The 23,843-nt window shown below is 38.0% G+C and overlaps 2 protein-coding genes across 4 annotated transcripts in view; one reads left to right on the top strand and one right to left on the bottom strand.

Annotated features, from left to right (window-relative positions):
* Positions 1-6,798, top strand: part of SPAG17 (sperm associated antigen 17) — a gene marked incomplete at its 5' end in the record, with an annotated part of 124,780 nt that extends 117,982 nt beyond the window's left edge. Inside the window, 4 exons of the mRNA XM_083353470.1 lie at positions 510-679; positions 3,975-4,035; positions 5,584-5,773; positions 6,553-6,798. Coding sequence (XP_083209596.1) covers positions 510-679; positions 3,975-4,035; positions 5,584-5,773; positions 6,553-6,686 — 555 coding nt within the window. The 3' untranslated portion in view covers positions 6,687-6,798. The remainder of the gene's footprint in view (positions 1-509; positions 680-3,974; positions 4,036-5,583; positions 5,774-6,552) is intronic.
* A 1,509-nt stretch (positions 6,799-8,307) lies between these two features.
* The window catches only part of WDR3 (WD repeat domain 3), a 32,595-nt gene continuing 17,059 nt past the window's right edge, over positions 8,308-23,843 (bottom strand). For all 3 annotated transcript variants that reach the window (XM_083351869.1, XM_083351867.1, XM_083351868.1), the window contains 12 exons: positions 22,524-22,580; positions 21,589-21,689; positions 20,664-20,775; positions 19,921-20,055; positions 18,710-18,760; positions 17,356-17,421; positions 16,763-16,855; positions 14,179-14,226; positions 12,977-13,020; positions 11,730-11,858; positions 9,725-9,818; positions 8,308-9,173 (listed from right to left, as the gene is read on the bottom strand). In XM_083351869.1, coding sequence (XP_083207995.1) covers positions 9,018-9,173; positions 9,725-9,818; positions 11,730-11,858; positions 12,977-13,020; positions 14,179-14,226; positions 16,763-16,855; positions 17,356-17,421; positions 18,710-18,760; positions 19,921-20,055; positions 20,664-20,775; positions 21,589-21,689; positions 22,524-22,580 — 1,086 coding nt within the window. In that variant the 3' untranslated portion in view covers positions 8,308-9,017. The remainder of the gene's footprint in view (positions 9,174-9,724; positions 9,819-11,729; positions 11,859-12,976; positions 13,021-14,178; positions 14,227-16,762; positions 16,856-17,355; positions 17,422-18,709; positions 18,761-19,920; positions 20,056-20,663; positions 20,776-21,588; positions 21,690-22,523; positions 22,581-23,843) is intronic.

Here is a 23,843-nt window from a genome sequence, read left to right as displayed (position 1 = left end):
AATCCAACATTATGGAATAATACTCAATATGCATTGAGTGTCCAAGGAGCTGCGCAGTATAATTTTATTGAAACAAAAATAAAACCCTTAGCAAAAATATATTACAAATTTCTGTTTCTCATCCAGGAACTTACTGAAGGTTAAATAGATTTTCATGCCTTAAGTTCAAATCCATACTACAGAACATAAATATTGTACATTTTTGTACATGGTGAATTATTCACAGGACTGATTTCACAGAGGCTAATCTACTTACAATTCAAGATATATTATGTTCCAATTTGACAAAAATGAATACTTTATATATAGCCTATTGTGAATTCTGAATACAAATCTTCCTTTCAGAATTGAAGTATCCATAGCTGTGAATGGGTAGAATATCAATCTATAAATGCCCTTTATTCTTATCAATAGATATATGGATTAAGAGTTTTGATCTGTCTGTCCTTCCTAAATAATCTGTCTCGTTTTGATCTATCCTTCCTAAATAATCTCTCTCGTTTGTGAAGAATGTAGATCTTGTTTCTGGCAAAGTCCGCACATGCTCTGTCGCAGCATCTTCCCAGAAAATGTCAGGATTCCTTCTTATCCCGCCGAAGGTGACATTTGGCATTCTTAAGGAGGGCTGCATTTATTCAACCACAGTGATTTTGAAGAATGTTGGAATGGATTTCTGCAGGTTTGTATATATTACTATCAAGTTTTGTATCTGCCAAAGGATAACACATCAAAATATTTTGCTTTTTGGTAGTTTGGAGATATGCCACAGAACTGTTTATAGATAACAGATTCTTTTCTATATCAATGATGTCAGAGTGGTACATTGTTCAAGGAGAGAATTTCATCAATAATAACAATTTTTAAAATAAAAGCACTGCAGTAGTCTTGTTCTTTTGTAACTCATGCATGTAGTTTGTATAACTCAGATGGCACTTTTTAGAACAAAACATTACAATGGTAAACCTAATGACCCTCTTTTACCGGTCTACTATAGAGTGTCCTCTCATACTGTATTGTGGTTTGGTATGCTGGTCTGACAGCCACGGATAGGAAAGCATTACAGAGGGTGGTGAGCACAGACGTGGGCTGTCCCCTGACACCACTGGATGCCATCGCCAGGGCTTGCTGCCTTGGAAGAGTGAGGAAAATTCTCAGGGATGACTCACACCCTGGACTTTACTCTCCTACCATCAGGTAGGAGATACAGGAGTATAGCCAGCCGTACCAACAGGCTGAAGAACAGCTTTTATCCATGGGCTGTTAGGCTTTTGAACGGGAAATAATTTTATAAACTTTATGCATGATTGATTTGCGAGGCCAGTGCATTGTGCAATTAGCTCACATGGTGTAATAAGATGGAGGGTTTGTTTCACTGTTAGTTGGGGGTGGGGGCACGAAGGGAAGCTCAGCCAATCTCAATGTATACATGGTTGTACTTTGACAATAAAGGTTCATTCATTCATTCATTCATTCATTCATTCGCCTTCAAGTATTTATCCAAAAGGTGAAATGCCTACCTAATCTCCCTTCTATCCTCATTGCTGCACTGTTAACATTTAGCGACTTTGAGTTGAACTGCCAAGGATGCACCAACTTCTAATGTGTAAGGTTCTGTTAGAATAACATGGAGTGAAGGTGAAATGGCAGTGGTGAATCTTATCCGGAATGATAACGAAGATTCTTCTAGGGAGGAGATAAAAGATTTTGCTGGACTGGTGCAACAAAAATAACCTGGTTTTGAATGTTAATAAAACAAAGGACATCATTGTAGATTTTAGAGAGCCTGCATAGTCATACTCCACTTTGTATCAAAGCTGCAGCTGTGAAGGTGATCAATAGTATTAAGTACCTGGGGTGCAGATAACTAACAATCTGACTTGGTCTCTATGTTATCTTTAGTGAAGTGTACAAACCAGCATTTGCATTTCTTGCATCAGATGAGGAGAGCACATCTTTCTCCTTCTGTCCTGGCCACTTTTTACAGAAGCACAATTGAGAGCTTTCTAACAAACTGCATCATTGTTTGGTTTTGTGATAGGTCCATACAGAGAGTGGTAAGGACAGCTGAGAAAATTATAGGAAGCTTGCTTCCCATTATTCAGGATACTGCTTATAAGTTTTACATGCTTAGAGCTTGAAGCATCGTTAGAGACCCCACACACCCACTTCACAATCTGTTTCTGTTGCTCCCCTCTGGGAGGAGGTTTCGAAGTATTTCTAGCAGGACTACTAGATTCTATAACAACTTTGTTCGTTATGCCATCCATCTTGTAAACTGATACGATACTTTTTTTCTCCTGCCATGTATATGTACTGTATACATTCGAACTAGACTGTGATGTTTCTCTGTTTCATATATGTGTATGTGGCTATATGCATAATAGTATATTTTGAGGACTGAATGCAACAAAATTTCATTTTAATGTATGCTGATTAGTGTACATTTAAAGTGACAATAAAGTTTTTATTCTATTCTCTTCAATTCTGAAGGTAAAAGTCACCTATAACAATTGGAAACTACACTTTGCAATGGCATGAGACAGAATTTCATTTCTGATGGCTTTTTCAGCAGAACAATCTTGAATTTAGAATAAAGGTGACACTATAATACCCAGTATTATTTTCCCTGGCATTTACAAAGAACAAAATAGTTACGATGGTCAGAGACCATTTAGTTCAACTACATAGCCTATGGACCCAAATGGACATACCTGCTGAATGTTCCAATACCCTCACTTGTACTTAGCTTCCCTATTCAATCCAATGCAGAAAGAAATGTAGTGGATTTCAATTTTTTTTGGTTCATATCCATAAAGTTGCATCTGTGCTGAGAGTGAAATCTTCATTTTGGGAGGGAATTATCATGCTAGCATTGGTGATATCTTACAAGTTGTCATGTGGGAGTTTTTCTCCTTCTGTCAATGTTAGTCAAAATCTTAATATTCAGGAGAATCTAGTTTGGGGTATAGATGAGCATTGAAGGGGGCAGTTGCCTGAGATACTTCCAATCTTTGCTCTTTGGACAGATGTTTTTGCCTAAATGAAGCAGGCATGTTGTTTCTCACTGGCCCTTTCCTCTAGAAATTCTAATTACATGACAATTTCATTCCTAAGTTTGATGATAACAGATAGTATGTTTAATAGGCAAAACCACTGTGCCCCACATGGCTCTTAAATAATTACAGCCATAAAGACTAAAGATAATTTAAAAACTCTCCTCCTTCTGAAGAAATCTAAGTCACTGTTGGACTGATTCTTAATAGCCCATCTGAGCAGCTTTCTCAGATGCTCTGTCCATAGTCTGGATCCAGGTTTTCTGCACAATTACAAAAAAAACTTCCCATTAATCTAACTGGCATTAGAAATCCTCAATTGATCCCTTGGCCAAGTGATGTTTGCCTTTTTACTAGTTTGCCTTTTCCCTTATAAGTGATAGAGACTACAGAGAACAGCTGGAGGTTGTGGAAATTTACATTAGATACATATCCTGTTTGAGACCACTTTTATCTGTCATCAGACTGAAGAGATTAGGAGGGAGGCTGCATCTATTTTATGATGCATGCAGATTGCAATGGGACCAGATTTCCAACCATTTAGCTTTAGATAGCTTCAAATGAGGCCCAGTACAAATGATCTTTCAAATATTAATGACAAGGAGGCAATATGCTGTTCCCTCACTAGAAATATCCAAGCCACACTATACAGTATGTCTTTATTTTAGATAAAAGACGGTAGCTAGGAAATGAAAAATGTTGAATGTAGCTTTAGTAACCCATTCTAAATGGATATTTTAAAGCTTCTTAAGCTATGAATTTAAACTTTGCCTCCATGTCTGAACTTATCCTTGACACAGATTGAAAATATCTTAATAATTATGGAAGCTAACGTGTGTGGACCCGCCTTCTTCCATGGTCTGCTTCTTATTTCTCTGGTCCAATACAAAACAAGAAATTAACTTTTCTATTACTTGGCAGGTTTCGGGTGAAACAACCACCACCTTCTACAGGATTGCGTGTTAACTATACCCCAGGGCCCGTAAGTTGTAGTGTTTAATTAATTTGGATTGATTTTCTTCTGCAGGCAGACCACAGTACTTAAATATTGCCTATGGGCCTTTCCTCACAACTGAGTTCAAGTGCTATCCATCCATCTAGAACTGGCAGAATATTACGAGCTTCTTAGTTGATACCCGTCTAGTGTCTGTTGCCTCTGAATTGTCACTGAATGCTGCTCCTGATTAGTGATTAATAGAAATCAGTACACTAAGCAGTTGGATGAGTCCTCCAGCATTAGTGCCTTTTGTCTTCTGTATGTCTTTAACTCCAGTAAAAAATGGAAGCGCAACCTTTGGAGAAGGCCAGAAAGTTTCTCTCCTAACTAGCAGTTTAATAAAATTTCTCCCTATAAGCTATAGATAGAATCATTTTAGAGGGATATAATATAGTTTAATGATCAGTATTAAAGATTTTCCTGGGCTAATGATTAATCACAAGGGTTCTCTGCAGTAGTTAAGGATTTAAAAGAGACCAAGCACATCTGTACAACCTACTAGCAATGAATTAATAAAGAGGCATAAAATGGATTATCTGTGTGGGATTGATTTGATACTCCAGGTTTATTGAGATGGCCCTTCTTTTCTAATAGCAATAAAATATAACAGTTCTGAAAAACCGTGGTAGACAGATAAAGCAGAATACCCATAGTGCTTCCTTTTACTCTGCAGTAGTGGAGAGGAGTAGTCACATTTTTTGAGTCAGAGGTTTTGTTTATTTTTTAACTCTTCAAAACAATTCTGAAGGGTCATGTACAAATGTGCATAACATTCAGGAGAACCTTCTCCTTCTCCCACTAAGATTACAGAAGTCGTTGAGCAACATGAGAACGTCTGATGCAAACTGTGAGGCACCTCTTCATTTAGCCAATAAATTGCCCCAGGAATAAGTGCTACTCTAGTGAAAATGTGCCCAAGCAGCATATACATGGGTATCGGGACAAATGGGCCGATTGCTGTATCTTAATAGAATGACATAGTAATCTCTGATATTTCTGCAGTCTGTTTTATCATATAGGCTTTCAGAAAATATCATTTCTTCTAATGAACACATTTCAGCACCTTTTTTTAAAAAGTGGACTTATTCCTTTTCCTAAATATGGGAAATCCTTTAAATTACCTTTAACATGCTACTTACCCACAATTCTTTAGTTTTCTTTCTGTTCAAATGCTGTATCATCAGCTTTGAGGATTATACAGTATAGTAACTGGAACGAAATTCTAGGTTGAGCACATGAAGGGGGTATATTGCCATAAAAATGGTTTGGCACTATTCGCATGTAAGAAAATTACATGGGATTTAGCTCTTTCACGCTGTGCTCCAAACAAGTCAATTATTATCACAGTTTCAGGTGGAGAAGTTTATAGTAGAAATGTTATGGTGAAAATTCAAGTCACAAATAAAATAAAGCCTTACCAGCAAGTTTATTTAGGGGTGATGGTTAGGAGTAATTTAAAGAGGGCAAGATAGTGGGGTGGGAGGCAAGAATCTAATTTTCTCCATGGTGAATTATATGATCTGGCTTTTCTAGGTGGCTGCTGGACTGCAAACCGTACTGGAAATAGAGATTTTTGCCATGGCTGTTGGAGTGGAAGGAGATGAGGGCTTGGACAAACTTTTTCATCAGATTGAAATTCACACAGAAACTGAAACACTATTTCTTCCTGTGGAAGCAAATATCTTTTCAGTGTTTTTTTCTCTTTTGTTCTTCATTGAATTTATATAGGATAAACTAATGGTCTTCACCTCACTGATGTGGCAATCTTTACCTTTCTTTAAATCACTTATTTAGTATCTCACCCTTGTTATTTTTATTTATTTCTAGTGCCATCTTTGAGTAAAACCTTTCCAAGGCTTTACAATATCCATCATAAATATTATGCATGTTTATTTGGTAGAGCAGTCATGCCTTCCTTCCATTGTTCTCTTTAGCTGCTGGCATATCAAAAAGAGATGTTTACATACAATTACATTGCTCCCATTTATAAGAACCAGAATATCACTTCAATCTATTTTATAACAAAGCCTAAAACGGTCCCACTAATTTACATCTCCCAGGAGATATCTGAAAGGATAAACGCACATTACTGGTTTGTACAACCGAGAATGATGCGGCATTTCATTATCAGCCCCAGCACTGTCAAACACTATACTTATTTATTTATTTATATTAACACCGAAAAATTATAAACAGTTTACCTGGTGTGCTCTATGACCCTCTGCCACTCTATTACATGTAAGCTAGCTGCCAAAGGGACATCGTTATTACTTTTTCTGCTAAACTGTCTAAGAAAGAAAGAGACTCTGGAGTCTCTTGTCTCATTGTATTATCTCAATGCTTTTTGTGTTGCCAAAATGAAAGTAGAAGTCAGTGGTTCAGGCAGCCTCTTTTTTAAAAAAATGTCTTTATGCTTCATTATTTATTATGCTTTATTACACTCAAGGCTCGAGAAGGGGTTTAGCAAAACAATGTGTGCTCCTTAACTTGCTTTTTCACCAGTCTTAACAGACACCGTCTATGATGAGAGACCACCAAACTATCCCAAGGGAGGGAAAGCCTCCAGCATCCAGTTGATTCCAGCAAGTCCAGGCTCTCAATTTAGAGTAATACTTCCTCACAAGCTTCCTCATTAACGTAAGCAATTGTATTTCAGCGTGGAAAGTGGGTTTCATCAAATCAAAAGGAGAGCTTATGTATGGCAATTAAGCTACTATTGGGAGGAAGAAGTAAGGAGCTTGGGATGCACTGGTAGGGAAAGGGTTAGGAAAGCTGGGGGATCGGGGGTGGTGGTGGTGCAGGGCAACCAAGAGACCATTTGGGCTTAAGAGACATGAATGGCATTGATGGAGTCGAATCCTAAATGAGAGAATTACAAGACCAGAATATTCAAGCAACCAAATACATACCTGTTTCTAAGTGTTGCATATCACAATTTAAAAACGTGCACAAAACCTATTGGGACACTGTATGCTATACATGCTTTTTTAAGGAGAAGTGGCTTGCAGAGTTCTAGGTGGACACATTTGAATGCACTTTGGGGGTAGGTGGTACAGAAATGCACTATGCTTCCTGTACTCAGGAAAAAAGAAACAGTGAGAAAAGGGTTTGGCAAATTGAGATTCCTTTCCCCTGACTCTTGTGTGGCCAACTGCTTTCTGCCAGTCACCTCTGCATCCTGAATCAAGAAAATACTTAGAATATATTTGTCTAGTGATCAGAAAATGCAAATTAAAAACTACAGAAATTCCTAAGTTTAAATCATATGCAAGGTTTTTTGCAGAGATGGATCACTTGAAATAATTTTACAATGATTGGATAAGCAGTGGTATGCCTTTGGCATTTTTGAGAAAAGTGAGACCTGTAAGAGGTAGGACAGGACTGACTTTTTTTTCTGTCATCAGTTTCCAGAGGACGGCAGAGGCCACAAGTGATTTCAAGCCCTCTGCTTCATTAAGTAAGAATTCTGTATTTAAGGAAATGTCAAAGGCAAAAATCTGCTTCCGTGATTACTTTTAACTTACTTTAAATGCACAAGGCAAATAAATGATTATATCTACCTGCTGAATTTAGCAGGCACATGCATTTTGTCAGTCAAGTTAGTTGTACTAGAAAGCTACATCAGAAAACTTGCTTAGAAATTTGTCCATATGCTTATATAATTTTTTTATGTTTGTTTTGCAGAGCAGACCCGGAGTAATTTTTTCTAATATTATGACAGTCCTGCAGTGCTAACGTTCTTAATATGCCAAGAATGTTAAATCAATGTTTTCAAAGGTTAATGATAATGAAATTGTTTTTAACCTAATATTTATGTAATGTATATATATTGGTATTGTAAACAATTCTGAGCATGTCATCTTAATAATATGAACATGCAGCAATAAATAAGAAAAATTCTGCACTACAGTAAATCTCTTGGTTTGAATTTATGAAAATTTAACAGGGTGTGTAAACAAATTGCTACTCCCCTTGCTGAAGGTGAAAAAGCACAAAGAACTTGTGCAACATCTCTAATGTCTTGAGAACATCACTAGCATTCATCAAAAGTAGCTAATTTTGATGCCAGCGTAGAATTGATAACCCATTAATACTTATTTTGAAATTCTGCCAGTGTAGCCTCCCTAGAAAAGTATGAAGATTTAACTGTGTTTATGCTGAGCAGCTTGCTGAACTTTCTGGCACTAGTATTCCAGGTTAAATGAGGAAACCAGATTCCTTAGTAGGCTAGATTAAATTCCCATCTAATATTACACATCTGAAGAACTAATTTTTAATTTCTGTATGCCAGCTAGAAGACTTTTGTTGGGATTTCAAGACTTACAATGGAGCTTGTACCACAGAGGAGCAATGATTTGTGTAATTACAAATGCCAAGTAATATGCAATTGAGGTAAAACACTTGGTCTCATATCCACCCCAAAACTAAGATCAGAAAATAATCAAATACAAACTGCTATTACTAAAATGACAAATTCATTAAATAGCAAAAATAAGACTGAAAAGCAAGTACAAATCAAACCTTCTCAAACTGCAAAGACAGGTCTATTTTCAGACCAGGCCAAAATGCTATATTATGTGAAGCATGTCATTGATAGCCACGTCAAAGCTGAACAATTGCTGTTTTTTCTTTTCTTTTTTCCCCGAAGGTGGGGAAAACAATGTTGTAAAACAAGAGTAGAAAAATTCATCCATCCAGCAAGAGGGCAGAGCGCTCTGTCTGCATTTTTTGTCATTGTGACGAGTGGGATGAGAGTCAATGTGGGGTCCTGGGATAGGAGGTGGCTTTTTAAAGAAGAACTAAAGCAGCAGGTCAGAAGATGTTGTAGCAGTCAAAAGCAGGGAATACATGAAGGGGATAGTCCTGCCCTCATCCTCTCCCAAGCCCTTGAAAGTCACTCCCCCTCAGCAACTGGAAACACGCATCGCAGTGTTCTCAGATAGCAACAAATCCTTCAGCAAACTGCCTCATAGCATTGCAAGAATCATCTTCTGTTTCTTCTTTCTCTTCCTCTTTTTCTCCTCAAATCGGTCAGTAGCATCAGCAAAAAAAGTCACTTCATCCCTGGCTTCAATTTCTCTTTTTAGGAACTGAAGACCTGCCATATTAAATCCCAGAACATCCTAAAGGTACAGCGTAAATACAAATAAATAGTGAAGTTTAAGAAAAGACCGGGAAAACCATTAAAGCATCATCTACTTAGTTCCATATCCACTTGCTACTATTTCAATGCTCAATTGTCTAATAATCCTGACACCCACTTTAAGACTGTAAGATAACGGCAATATTATCCTATTGTTTCAGATGGGGTTCAAAACTGGGGGGGAATCAAAACAGCTTGCTCTAAGTATTAGCTTATCCAGTAAATCTTCCCCTTTGTTTCAAATACCAGCAAGCTTTAATCCCGCCCTTTCACTACTTGACAAAGCAAGCCACGGGAACGTCTGCCACCCTATTCCATGCATATTCCTAACACTTGGGAAAGAAGAAATGAGACATGAGCTGGGGCTGAGAGCATGCTCCTAACTCATAATGCAGATGATATTCAGTGAGATATTCACTTGCTCCCCCTTCCATGACAATGGACAAGGAACTGCAGAGCTTGGGAGATCAGACCAGAATTCTAAACCAGCATTTTTTAAACATGAAAAATGTTGTGCCACTACACACTTACTTTCACTTGACCGACTCTGGAAATGGTGGTTTTTTTCAGGTTCTCCATCACCTGAACAAGAAGCTGATTGCTTGTAATCTGCCCAAAGTGTATCCTAGGAGGAAGAACAAATACAGGAAAACTAATTTTTTTAGATTATCAAGATATTGGTTCTGGATTCCTGACTAATCCAGGAGGAACTATGTCTAAACTGTGAAAACAAAATAGGTTTTCATGGTTTCAAGATGAAATCCCAGGGCAGGAAGGAAGAATGGGGAAACTTCAGTTGTCAGCCTATCTTCATATCGCATGGGAAGAAAAAAATAACACACCTGAAATTGCAGAAGAGTAGCAAAGGGGAAGAATCTTTTTGCAAGTTCAGGCCACTAGCAAAACCTGGGCCTGAAACTAAAATGATAGGAGTAAAAGAGAAGGGAAGCATTCAGATAGACAGAGATAGATAACAGGTAAAGTTAGATAATTATAAGCATAATAGCAAGTCTGACTCATCAGATAGCTTACTGAGGCAGGGAAAAGAAAGTAGCCTCAATCATTTTCTTCTCAATCCTCACTTTGCTTCAAGCCTCTGACATCATAGTGGAGAAAATGTGGCTTTTGTCAAAAAAAAAAAAGGAAAGGAAAAAAAAAGAACTCCTGCTCTGTTACAGGTCATTTTTACAAATCTTTAGCCTTAAGTCTAAAAACCAAAACACACCTGCTGGTAACCTCCAAGCCTGAATTTTGTAATAAGCTCTACACAGAGCTTCCCGTGTGTCACTTGCAACTTCCATGTTATGCTGCAGAGGCCATATTCTCCCTGTTCCAAAATCTATACACCAACTGTTGACCGATTTCCAAATATATACTAGATTGTTGTTTTAAAGCCCTGGAACATCTAGAGAAAGCCAACCGCAAACAAGATTTGTACTAGCTATTGACATAAAATAAGGAGGCCTGTTTTTAATAGCAGCTGGTTCACCTGCTTAATACTTGGGGCCAATCCCTTTCCCTGGTGGGGCCTCATATATAGAGCTCACTCTCCATAGGATAAAGAGATGCCAATCCACAGACTTTTAAGGGCTTAGAAACACACATTTTTCATCCAGCCTTAATAACATGGAGTTGCATTTTTTTTTTAAAAAAACACAGTTATGTATTATGTAGCCATTAGTAATTTAATCTTATTAAATGGTGGTTTAATATGGTGGTTTTAATGATGGTGGTTTTCTTGCAGATGTTTCAAGACCCAAAGTGGGATAATAAGTGAACTTATGATGTTACCTAGTTTGGGTCATGAGACATCTACAAGAAAGCCACAAAGCTCAGAGAAGACCAAGGAACCCACAACCGCCCTCCTCCTCCTCTTCTTCTTCTCCACTCCACAAACCCCATTCACTGCTGATGTTACCTAGTTTGGGTCCTGAGACATCTGCAAGAAATGCTGAATGGAAATGGCACACCTGCCCTGCCCCCTGCCTTGCCTCACCCTTCAGGACGAGCCTCCTACCCACCATAGACCCCCTGGATCTTCCCCAACCATGCCCGGCCCCCACAGGCGTCCCTCCCCACGAGCAACATTGAGGTGGCCACGCCCACCCAGTCTGCCATGACCACTGCAGCCATGCCTACCCAGTGGGCCACATCCACCCAGCACCCAATGATAAATAAGTGGGGTTTGGGTTGTAGTTTGGGCACTCGATCTCTAAAAAGTTTGCCATCACTGGCCTAGAGATTGATTCTATTGGTGTTTTTATGTTTTTAAATCAAAAAAAATGATGAAACTGCTAACCAGCAACTTTTTCCAGTGTGTTTCTTTCTAGTGACTAAACCAGAACTGCTAAGCTGTGCACAAAAATTGAGCTATTGATTTTTTTTATTAATTTCAAATTTGCTTTCTAAGCATGCCAAACTTTGATTCGCTTCCCCATATTAATGTAATGTAAGTTAGCCAGTCTCAGTCTTACAGAAAATAGTAATATACCTGATTTTTTTTTAAAAAAAAGAAATGAAATAACCTTCAATTTACCTGAGCAGAAACAGGAGAGCCCGGCAGAGCAATTCTACCTCTAGACCCAATTCGAAATATTGACTGAAGAGCATTAGAAGGTCAGGCACATAGGAGAAAGGCAAAACCAAAAGGGATTCTTCCAATTCACTAAGAGAGAGAGAAATATGGATCATCATTTCCACATCAAGCACCAAGAACACTAAAAAAAAAATAATCCCAACAATCCGGCAATAACGTTTTTCTCTATTAAGGGCAGAAAAGCAGATGCTCAAGGGAAAGAGAAGGCATACTTTAAACAGTGTCCTGGCACTGTTATATTGTCTTCTTTCCAAGAAATAGAATTAGGGATCACGTTGAATCAATGGTTTCAAACGGTGGGTCTGGTTCTAACTCTGATTCTTAGTCTTGATCCAGCTTGGTCTCCTTGTTCTCCTTACTTGACACCAGCTGGATAATATTTAGAAGCAAATGCCTGAAGTTTTTTTCCAAAACACTTGCCCCTCAAGTGGGCTCAAGTGAAAGTTTGATAAACTTTATCCTGGTTGAAATGTGGCTTAATTTTATTTCACAGCAGAGGTAGGTAGCATACGGGTGAGCTCCAGGTCCTATTAGCCTTAGCCATCATGGGAAAATATTAGAGGAATTGCAGTCCAAAAATATATGGAGGACTACAAGTTGCCAATCCAAATTATAAGGCAATTTCTACCAGTGGAACCATTAATACTCACAGCCATACTTCCATAAAAAAAGATGGCAATTTGCATAGAAGTATTTGAATGAATTGGCTCTCTAGAAGTAAATTAGTTGTATTTTATGGTTCATTTAACACTCAGAAATATTATTTAGCTCCTCGTAGTGCATCTGAGAGAGACTGGAGAAGGAAAATTGCAAAATAATAATAATGTTTCTGTCTACATGCTTCCAGCGATATACCTGCATATTACTCTGATCATTAGGACTAAGGAAAATGTATATTCTAAATCTAATTAAGACCCAGAACATATATTGTATCATGGGATTCCAAGGATATTATGATATTTGAAGGCTACATATTCAGTAGTGCTCAATACTTTATTAGGGCACATTCTGTTAATGCAGTATATTTGGAAGCTTGACAAAACTACAGATTATGAAATTAGACATGGAATTCATATAAAGTAGATTCAACTTGCTGAGACCCTTCTAGCATTTACCTCAGCAGCTCTTATTAGACAAGCTATTAAGAAATTCCAGATTTTCTTGGTAAGAGGTTTCTAAGAACATACCTTGATTTCACCTTTTTGAGAACATCCAATACATATGCAGAAGGCTGCAAGGAAAAACAAGAATAATTTCAAATTATTAACTTTCAGCAACAAATTTTAAGATGTATACTATTTTTCTCGGCACCTCACTACACAAACAACTTACTCACTACACAAACAACTATCACAGAGAAGTGACCATCTCACTTCATATTTGTAGGTGCCCCTGGAGCTCAGATATGTGTATTACCATGTGGACCAGTTTTCCAAGGAAAAGTTTAAAAGGTAAAAATGTAAGTATCAGAAATCACTGCATACATTAAAAGCAGCAAGCTCTTTTAAAAGTTCTAAATAAATAGAAAAAAGACCTTAACGTTCAAATTTGATGAGACAAAATTCTTTATCTCTTTGATTTATTTCAGCAAACCATCAAGAACTGACCCTTAATAATAATTTATAGATAGTACTCCACCATCTTGAAATTACATTATATTTACCAATTGTGTTGGAGCTTAGTAATTAAATTAGTACATATTGGTAGCAATGTCTGTTTAATTACTTCTTTGGTAAGCTCAAAGGAACAATTACTCTAAACAGAACTGCTACCAATATGCAGCAATTTGTTAAGTATAAAAATTGAAAAACAGATTGTAAAGAAATTGGAAAACAAAAAAATACACAACTCCTTTTGGAAATTAATTTTAATATGACTTTACTGTCTATTCTCCCAGGAACTATGTTAAGATGAATGTAAGTAATCAATTCTATTTTATTATTAGCTGCCAGATTTACTATAGCAAAATAAAATGTAAATGTGAGAAAAGGAAAAGTACCTTGAAAATTCCTTTAGTTAAGTAATATTTATTGGATCTGATTTCTATTCTTACTTGCAGTAAATTACTGAATTATAATTACAAAACTATCTATTTAAAAGCTTTTCAGGCAGAAATATGAACACATAAAATTTAATCTCAAGGTTGCAAATATACCTCTGTACAAAAAAAGAGAATATGTACCATTAAGATTATACTGTTCATGGAAATTTTAGGTTACTGAAATATGAAATTATAGGAACACTAAGTTTGAAAAGGATAAAAAAAACAAAAACATGATTTCCAATCCATTATGAATTCTACCAAGACCCTTACATGACATATATACTTCTATTTATGATATGTTTTTATGCCAAGAAAGTTCCTTCAAATGACTTAAATCAGACTTACCGAAATATTGCCATATGCCTGGAGAATTGGATTTACAGGAACAGGAACCTGGAGAAATAAACTGAGTTACAATAACTAACTTATATGAAAGTTCAAAAGTAATTAGCTAACATATCTTGTTTTGAAAAATTAAATGCATCATTTCACTATCAACTAAAAAAGAAACATTTCTTTCTGGTTATAAAACATGTCTCTGTCTACTCAGTTTCATATTTCATAAAATATACCCGTATATACTTGAGTATAAGCCGACTCGAGTATAAGCCGAGACCCCCAATTTTACCCCCAAAAACTGGAAAAAAGTTATTGACTCGAGTATAAGCCGAGGCTGGGAAATGCAGCAGCTGGAGGCTGGATCCCCCGAAAGACGTCTCTGCTGAGATGAGAGAACGGGGTGGCAAGCCGCCGAGAGAATGGGGCGGTGGAGTGCTCCGCCGAGAGAATGGGGCGGCTTGCTGTTCTCTCGGTGCAGCACGGCAGAGGCTGGATCTCGCGAAAGAAGTCTCTGCTGAGCGAGAGAATGAGGCGTCTCAGCGCCCATTTTCTCGGCGAAGACTTCTTTCGGGGGATGCAGCCTCTGCCGCCCCTTTCTCTCAGCTGCCAGGGCAGCTGAGAGAAGGGGGCGGCAGAGGCTGCATCCCCCGAAAGAAGTCTTCGCCGAGAAAATCTCAGCGCCCATTTTCTCGGCGAAGACTTCTTTTGGGGGATGCAGCTTCTGCCGCCCCTCTCTCTCAGCTGCTGAGAGAAGGGGGTGACAGAGGCTGCATCCCCCGAAAGAAGTCAAGTATATACGGGTGGCAAGCTTCCACCGCCCCATTCTCTCAGCGGAGGCTTGCAGAGGTGGCGGCGGAGCTGCGCACGCAGCTCTCCAAACCGCCGCAGCCCGTTTGGAGAGCTGCTGCCTTCGTCCATGTTTGATGAAAGCAGCAGCTCTCCAAACTGGGGGGTGGAAGTTCTTTTTTTTGTTGTTCACTGGAGTATAAGCCGAAGTGGATTTTTCAGCCCAAAAAGTGGGCTGAAAAATTCGGCTTATATTCAAGTATATACGGTACATTTAATCTACCCTAGCCAAATATACACATGACTAAACAGCAAAGAACTTTTCTTGACAGGATCATGGTTCTTCAAGTTACTCATTTTACACATGCATGCTCAAATCTGAACAGTTAACTGAAGCAAATCACAGAACTACAGAGACAGGGAGATAACATACGGTGAATCAAATATGAAGAGCACATGAAGCATTAGTGTCAATACTGTTACAGGTATCAAACAATACTAACCAGTAGCAATATCTTAAGAGAGAAACAAATATTGATGAGGTAACTTCCATGAACAGTGACTTGTACTACGTTTATTGGCAATCAAATTATCGTATATTTAATCCCCATTTCAAAAGTTAAGCCTTTGCATTAAGAGCCCTGCATAGCTCACTGATGATGAATATTTCTTCTTCTCTGAAGCAAAGAAGGTATCTAAGACCATGTTTTTGACCATAACAATTCATAATTATTCTTATATAACTTCACATTTGAAGCTGAAATATAACCCCCCCCCCGATATTTAATCTTTTTAACTATTTCAAATCCTGTTAACTCTTCTAAAACAACTTTTTGTTCTATAGTCATATTTTAGGACCATGTTTGTTTCAAGTGAGCTTTTAGTTTTTAGCCAACTTCCCCTAGGAATAGGACAGTCTTCTATCTCCTATCATAAAAATTGGAAGAGACCATTCAGATGTTGAGTCCAACACTCAAAATTAAAGCTTCCTTGAGAGATGGCTATCCAGCTTCCTCTTCAACAACCACCTGTGAAAGGTGGCTAACTGTCTTTGGGTAGTTGTTTGTAGTATGACCTTGCTCTTGCCCTTTGGAAATTTTTCGTAATACTTATTTGGAATCTGCCTTCCTGTAACTTAAATCCCATTATTCTCTTTGGAGAGAGAGAAAATAGACATTGACCCTGTTTTACGTAAGATCCTTTCAAATATTTGAAGAGTACTCATAAAATATGTTTTTTTCACCACCCTTGGGAAGGAGGGATCCCAGGGGCAGCCTGGAAGGTGGGTTGATGTGATCTTTGTCCTCCCACTTTCTTGGGTTTTATCTGTTTATTTTTACATTGTTTTTAGATTGTAATGGGGGTTTTCAACTCTTGTGTTGTATGCCACCTAGTCAGACGTTTGTGAGATGGGCAGCTATATAAATATGCTAAATAAATAAATAGGGCCTCTTCTAAAGTTCCTTTCAACTTGGCCAAGGATGAAAACTGAAGGGAAATAATCTAACCAAACTTAAATAATAGCAGGTTTTGTTTGGGGATTTTCCTGCATTCCTAGGCAGTTGGGTTTAACTTTTTTTGGGATGGTTCTGTTACATCAAATGGGAAGAACCTTTCACTGTAAATGATTAATGCACTTTTATCCACTTTAATACATGGATCTCAAAGATACTAAAATCAGCTGAATATTATGTATAAGACTGATGGTGCAAAGCTTATGTCTCTTTTCAGCCCTGTAAGCATTCTCTCTGATAATAAACAGGTTTGCTTGCACTGCACAAAACACAAGTAATTCCTTCCTCACCTCTTTTCCAGCAACTCTGCAGATGGCCTTGTGCTCTTCCAGTTTCGTAGTCTCCTCCCTGTAGAGTTCAATGGCTTCCATGATTCGTTCAGCCTAGAGGGGAAAAAACACCCAAAACACATGGTACTAATTAAATAGAAAAGTCTATTAGAACAAATAATTGCAATCTAGAGTCATTACAATTGCAATGCTGGAAAAAATCAATTGCATTTTATGTTTTAGGGAAGGGAGTGTCCGTATGCCATACTGTAGTAGTTTCAAATCCTGCCATCACTCTAACAAAAGTCCTGAAGGTGTGTCTAAGGAAACATTATTTCTCCCTTGATTGTTCAACTGCTAGGAAAATGAGATAATGTAGAGGTTGTTTTTCAATGATGATTTATTCACTTATAGGTCTGCCTCCCACTGAAACAACACACAGGCAATTAATTTAATGTATTGGAAAGTTTGTGCTTAATCTGGACAACTTTCTGATCAGCAATTGATGTAGATTTTTTAAAGGAGAGATATGAATATTCTGCCATTATATTATTATTATTATTATTGAAGGAATCTTCCCTTTTAGTAGAAAATTCTAGCAAAAATGAACTTACAGCCTTGATAGTTTCAATGGTCTTCTTCCCAGCTAATCCAGCCTCACCCTGAATCTCCCCAGGAACCTGGCAAGAAACACAAACATTTTACAATTAACATCTGTAAAATAGGGGTATATCTCCTGAAATCTAAATATGTTTACTGAAATTTTAGGTCCATTTTGATTTGAACATCCATGATTCTCTATCTGAATTCTGTATCTTTTGTATATAAATAAGTTCTTTAATAGCCCAGGGCAAATACTTTCTGATTTTTTATGGACCAGAAAATTAGGATAAACTAGCAGTTTGAAAGCATGTAAAAATGCAAGTAGAAAAACAGGGACCACGACGGTGGGAAGGTAACAGCGTTCCATGCGCCTTTGGCATCTAGTCATGCCGGCCACATGACCACAGAGATGTCCTCGGACAAGCGCTGGCTCTTCGGCTTTGAAACAGAGATGAGCACCGGCCCCTAGAGTTGGAAACGACTAGCACGCATGTGCGGGGGAACCTTTACCTTTTACTAAATGATATGAAAAGCATAAGGCTGGCAGTGATGGCAATATTAGTGACCGCTGCTTCCAGCTGAAGTGAAACAATTTCTGCTTTGTTTCTGAAAGCAGTCTTTGCTTTGTCTTCTGTTTGTGTATTTCCATATGTTCTCTTAGTTATTTTTTTTATTTTAACTATTAGCATGCGATGTACAAAACTGAGACAATGCTGTTAAAATTCCAAGGCAAAATCAAGAAACAAATGAGATAATTCCTCACTGTTTTAAGAAAGAATAGTGCGCTATTGTAACCAAAAGACTAAATATTACATTGATACAGCAATGGGAATCTTTGATTAGAAAAAAGAAACAGGAAAGTGTGAACTGGAAGTTAGTTTGAAAGCTTATGGCTATTACTGTGCTTAATTCTGCTGACCATAATAAAGCTAGATCAACCTGACGGGGGTACTGATTTCATATTAAGATTGTGGGGTTGAAAAAGAATTAAGCTAATATGGGTTAGAATCAAATGCAGGGTAAGCTTTTTAGCAGAGGTTTTTTTGTGTGGGATCTGAAACTATTTTACAAAACAGATGTACTAAGTATATAATTACGACGTCCAACAAAACTAATTACAGAAACTTAAAAGTAAAATGAAAAATTAGCATTTGGATTATTCATTTCTGCAAGTTTGACCTAAAATTCAGTTCAAATATGAAGGATAAAGACAATCAGGAAATTCTAGTCAGCTAGTTGATAACAGCAACCAACCAAGCATCCCATGTTCCAGTTTCCATGGATGCTTCAGCTCCATCTTGAGGTCCCCAAGAAAGGCAGCTTGAGAAACAAGAGAAAACAGGTGTCCAAAGAGATGTTGCTTACCACTGGCTGATTTTCCTTAGCGACGCTATCTTCATATTCTATTTCTCTTTGCTGTGAAAGGAAAGTATCTTGTGTGTCAGGATGTCCAATTATATTAAAATTGAAAACAATTCTTCCCGATCCAGAGTATACAAGGAACCCTATTTTTTTGTGCATATACCTCATTCCATCCAGCTCTGAAATCTTTATTCTACCCATTTTTTTCCAAACAGTTCAAGAATATTTGCTTCTCTTCTCTCCAATTTTATTATGCTCACAATACCTACCAAGAAAGCTAAACATGAGGGAAGGCCTGCACGAATGCTTCAGCAAAGGTGAAATATAAATGAAATACAGCAATGAAATAGCATCTTAATTTACCATAAAGTAACTTAGCAATGGGGTCTTTGGTGCTCTCTGAGCTTGGTGGTTTTCCTGCAGATGTTTCAGAACTTTCAGTCTGATGATGTTACCTAGTTTGGTAATGAAACATCTGCAAGAAAACCACCAAGCTCAGAGAGCACCAAGGACCCCACAGCGCAATCCTGAATTATAAATATTCTCTTCTAACTGGGTAGTGTTATAAGATGCCACGACTGAAAGAAATGTTACATGTTTTAATATACATGGCTGAGACCTCTTTCCCATCTCCAGATCACAGCTGGTCCTCAAGATTGCTCTTGAAGGCTAGGGAGATCATCTGAGCAAGGTTTTGAGGGAGAGAGGCAGCGGGGTGGGGAAAGGGAGGTAGGGAACACCCTTTTTCACATTTTACTAATTGAAGCACATAAGTAGAATTTATTTCCTGCAACTTGGAAAGCTGAGCTATCCTATTTTATGAAATAATACACGTTTGGACAAAGCTGCCCCCTTAAATTAAATCTTTTGAATAAACCAAGCTTATTTTACTTGCGAAATACACATTTGCTTTGTTTCATTGACATTTATAATTCTAGTCCCTATATCCGAGAACAAGAGAACCTTTACCTTTAAATATTTTTGAGTGATCAGCCAAAATAAAAATTTACAACTTTCTTCTATTAAACCAATAGCTTGACAGTACAGCCTGTTTAGTGTGAAGCCTCAGCATTGAGCTAATAGATATGTTTGCACGTAGGAGACCACTGTTGAAAAGCCCTAACAACGCAAGTACACATGAATATATATATTAGAAAACTGGGACTGGAATTCCTCTAAACAGATTCAGAAGAGAAGTTCTGATTACTTCTTACCATTTCCTTCTCCTCCTCCAGAATAAGGGGTTCCCTTGTCCTTTCCCAGAGGCGCAATGATTTATCATGAGAGCAGGAGACAAGGTAATCTCCATTGGGACTGATGGCCAGGGACCACACTTCCTGGTGATGCCCCTATGAATTAGACAGGTGGTTAGTTATAGGGAAGGGAAGAAACCATGGAGAAACTATCATTTTAAAAGTAGGAACAATACTATAAAAAGTAATAAATTCATAAGTACCCTGAACATAAGACGCACACATCCATCCAATGAGGGCTTAACCTACCAACCCCTGGGATCCTGAACAACCAGATTTTCAACAGCTTCTTGAACATCCTCAGGGTGGGAGCAAGGGGCAGGCGCTGTGACAAATAAGGCATATTTCCTGGGTCCCATTAGATGACATTGCTAATTAATGAGACCCAAAGTGCATCCTCTGTGCAGGACTTTGCTGGATGGGCAGAAACATTTGGAGATAATGTTTCTCCATTATCTTAAGTAGCCAAGCCCTATGCCTTGAAACATTTTATGGGTGAGGTGATAAACTGATACCTGGATTCACACTTCGAACCCAGTGATAGCCAGCATGCCACATGAAATAGTGAGGCCACATGGACATAATGACCATTTCATGACTGCTCACACCACATTCTGGACTAGTTATAATGGTCCACATGCAAGCATGCACATACACACAGCAAGTTTCCTGAGAAGTCTATTCCTAAAGATCTTTTATTTTACCTCTAAAGTCTGGATATGCTCAAATTTATCGGCATCCCACTGTTTAATCTTGTGGTCCTTTCCTGCTGTAAAGAAGAGGTGGGTCTTTGGAACAAACTGAAGATACATTACACTAAAAAAGGAAAGAAAAAAAATAACTATGAGAAGATATGGAAGATCATTACCATTTCCAAATTCCCATTCACATAGTCACATCAGGGAAAGTATTTTAAAAAGGGAAGAATATACTTAAGATCTGCATATTATAAATGCAAGTATATTTTCCAAAAGATAAAGACTTATGAATTCAGTATATGTTGACTACATTAATACATTTTATCCTATAACTTTTTTAATTGAAGTTGGTGTTTTGGGGCAAAATTGCCCAATCCTGTTCTTGAAATTTACCATATAAATCAAGATAATTTAATGAGCAAACAGAGGCAAAATATAAAAGAACTCTCCAATCTGATTACTGCAAGTTGAAAAAGCTACATTTTGTACCAAGCTCATGAAATAAATTTTTTTGCCCAAAACAAATCTCTCACATGTTTCAAGGAGCCATTATAAGCTCAAAACCCAGTGCACATTTTTACTGTTAAAATTTCTGAAGAAATCCCTCCACTACCATAAAGCACACTGTTTATATCTGAATCTTCCAAAGGAGCTGTAAATCTGTCCAGCTTCACAAACAGAATTGCAAATTGTGTGGAAAGGGTTCTTTTTCAACTCAGGTGGCTTGATGCCAAAAGCTGTTAGTTAAGAAAAAGAAAGAAAGACGACATGTAAGGAGCTCTAATCAGGAAGATTCATTGTCCTGAAAAGTGCAATACGTGCACCACAGGTAGTTCTACAGAGACTACAATATAATGGATTTCTTTCAGGAATGTAAAACTTTTCACCTTTTACGGAGAGATCTCTAATCTCGCAATTCCCATTGACCTACCTGTCATCGTGAGCAAAAAGTGACCTATGACAATCCCCAAAGTCCAAACCCCAGATTTTCACATTCCGGTCAGCAGAGCCTGTTGCAATTAATGCTCCGTCCTTCAGAAGAAGAGAGAAGAAATAACCTTTTCAGAGTTGAAGTATTCCTGCAGTTCAGTCTAGACTTCCATGTATGTGTACCTTTTTCTGGAGCAGAACAAAATCCTGCACATAAACTGTGATCAGGCAGCCAAGACAAATCTTGTTTCTGGTACAAGTAGTCCTCACTTCATGACTGATTGCTTAGCAATCACTTGAACTTACAATGGACCTCCTTAGAATTATTTATGGTCTGTCTTTGGAGTTTCAATAGCTGCGCGCGCGCACACACACACACACACACACACACACACACACAGGTCATGTGATTTCATTATGGGTGCTTGGCAACCAGCATTTGTGGAAGTTTGCAGCATACTGTGGATTTTCAATGTCTTTTGGCCTGTTTCCAGCTTTTACTACTGGTTTCTGGCAAAAAAAACAACAACTCCAAATGGGGAATACGGACTTATTTAACGATCATGGAGCTCACTTAAGAAGCTGCTACCAAAAGGTTGTAAAATCGGCCACGTCATTTAGTGACCCACTTAACGACCACAACTTACAACTGTATCTTCAGGTTCAACTATGGTTCTAAGTCAAGGACATTGATAGATACTACTACTACTACCTGCCTAGTGTTGATAGGCAATACTATTTCATAACAGACCAAGAATCAGTCAAGTTCATTCAAACTTTTGGCTTTACATTATTATATCAGCCCTCAACATCAATAAACATGCTACATAAACAAACCCAACATGTTAAGTAAATACCCACAGAGACACTCATACACACATGCAACCTCCAGCATAAAGCCACCCCAAAATCTCCAAAGCATGGTAGTATACTTACAGAAGAGATATCCATGCACAGCACCGGCAATTTATGGCCATAGAGAGAAAGGAAAAACTGGAAACCAAGAAGACATCAGTTACACAACTTAAAAAGTAGAGTGTTAGTAAACACCTAGATCTTTCCAGCTTTCACTGATACGTTAAGTCCTGCTTTTGTTTGGGGTTAATCAACTATCCAACCCAGAAACCCATGTGGCACTACAGGATTTAGCCTGCTCTGTTAGGGAAAAGACGAAGACACCTGCTTCTGTGACAAATTCAGCACGAGCAACTTTAACACCAATTTCCCATGTTTCATGCCAGGCTCTCCCGTTGTAGGGCTCACAGTAAAGTTAGGGATTACACTTTGTATTGGGGAAAGTGGGGAAAAACTTGATGTTTCAAAAGAGGGACTTCAGTTTTTCCCCCCTTACAATAATGAGGAATCAAAGCAGTTATCCACTATTTCCAGTAAGTCTCCTTAAAACATTTAATCAGATTTTTGGCCAAAGATTATTTTTGAAACTTCTCCATAAGAGGCTGAGAAAAATTATCTAATTTCCTCCCACAAAAGAGGAATGACACTAGCTAATATCACTGCAGTAGCATCTTAACAGTATCAGAAAATAACCAAATCTGTGCTCTCGAGGATTTTGTCCTTTCTTTCCACTCAATTGCCTTAGTCTCTGTTACTTGGAGCATTGTCAGAAGTATCATCTATCTTCATTAAGGCACGATTACAGAGAGTGCTAATTATGCACTCTCAGAAAATTACATTATTTTTCAACTGCAGCAACACTACTTATAGCCAGCACACCTGGCTACAAAGACAGGAGTTCAGCCAGTCTCTGCTCAATTGCTGTGATGTTGGTAGCAGACCACTCTGCCTCTGATGACGCCAGACACAGTTGTCATCAGGAAACCTGTTCTCCAGACCCGGGTCACTAAACCTTGAAGCCCAATGCCACCCAACAGATACTGGCTATGAAAGCACACAGCACATCTGCTTAGCTGTACCCATAAACACTGCACGATCTTTGTTACTTGCCCCCCCTTCCCTCCCCATTTTCAAGGATGTTTTTGACTTCCTGAGCCATACACTTGAAATACTCCACAAAGTAACAGACAGGAAAATTTGGTTTGATTTTTTTTTACAGTAGTTTAAGGAAAATAAGTAAAGAAGTAATTAAAATCAGAAGGAAATAGAACACTGAAGAAAAACAATAACCCACAAAAAAAATTATAAAGAGAATTATTTCTGGCAAAATGATTGAAAGAACAAGCAAGCAATCAGAGGGAAATAGGATCAAGATTTGGCCTTCACTTCTTTATTTTCATT

The sequence above is a fragment of the Vipera ursinii genome, assembly GCF_947247035.1.
Source record: "Vipera ursinii genome assembly, chromosome: 2".
NCBI classification, from domain to species: Eukaryota; Metazoa; Chordata; class Lepidosauria; order Squamata; family Viperidae; genus Vipera; species Vipera ursinii.
Note: the sequence above shows the minus strand (reverse complement) of the source record. Positions and strands in the feature narration are given on the sequence as shown.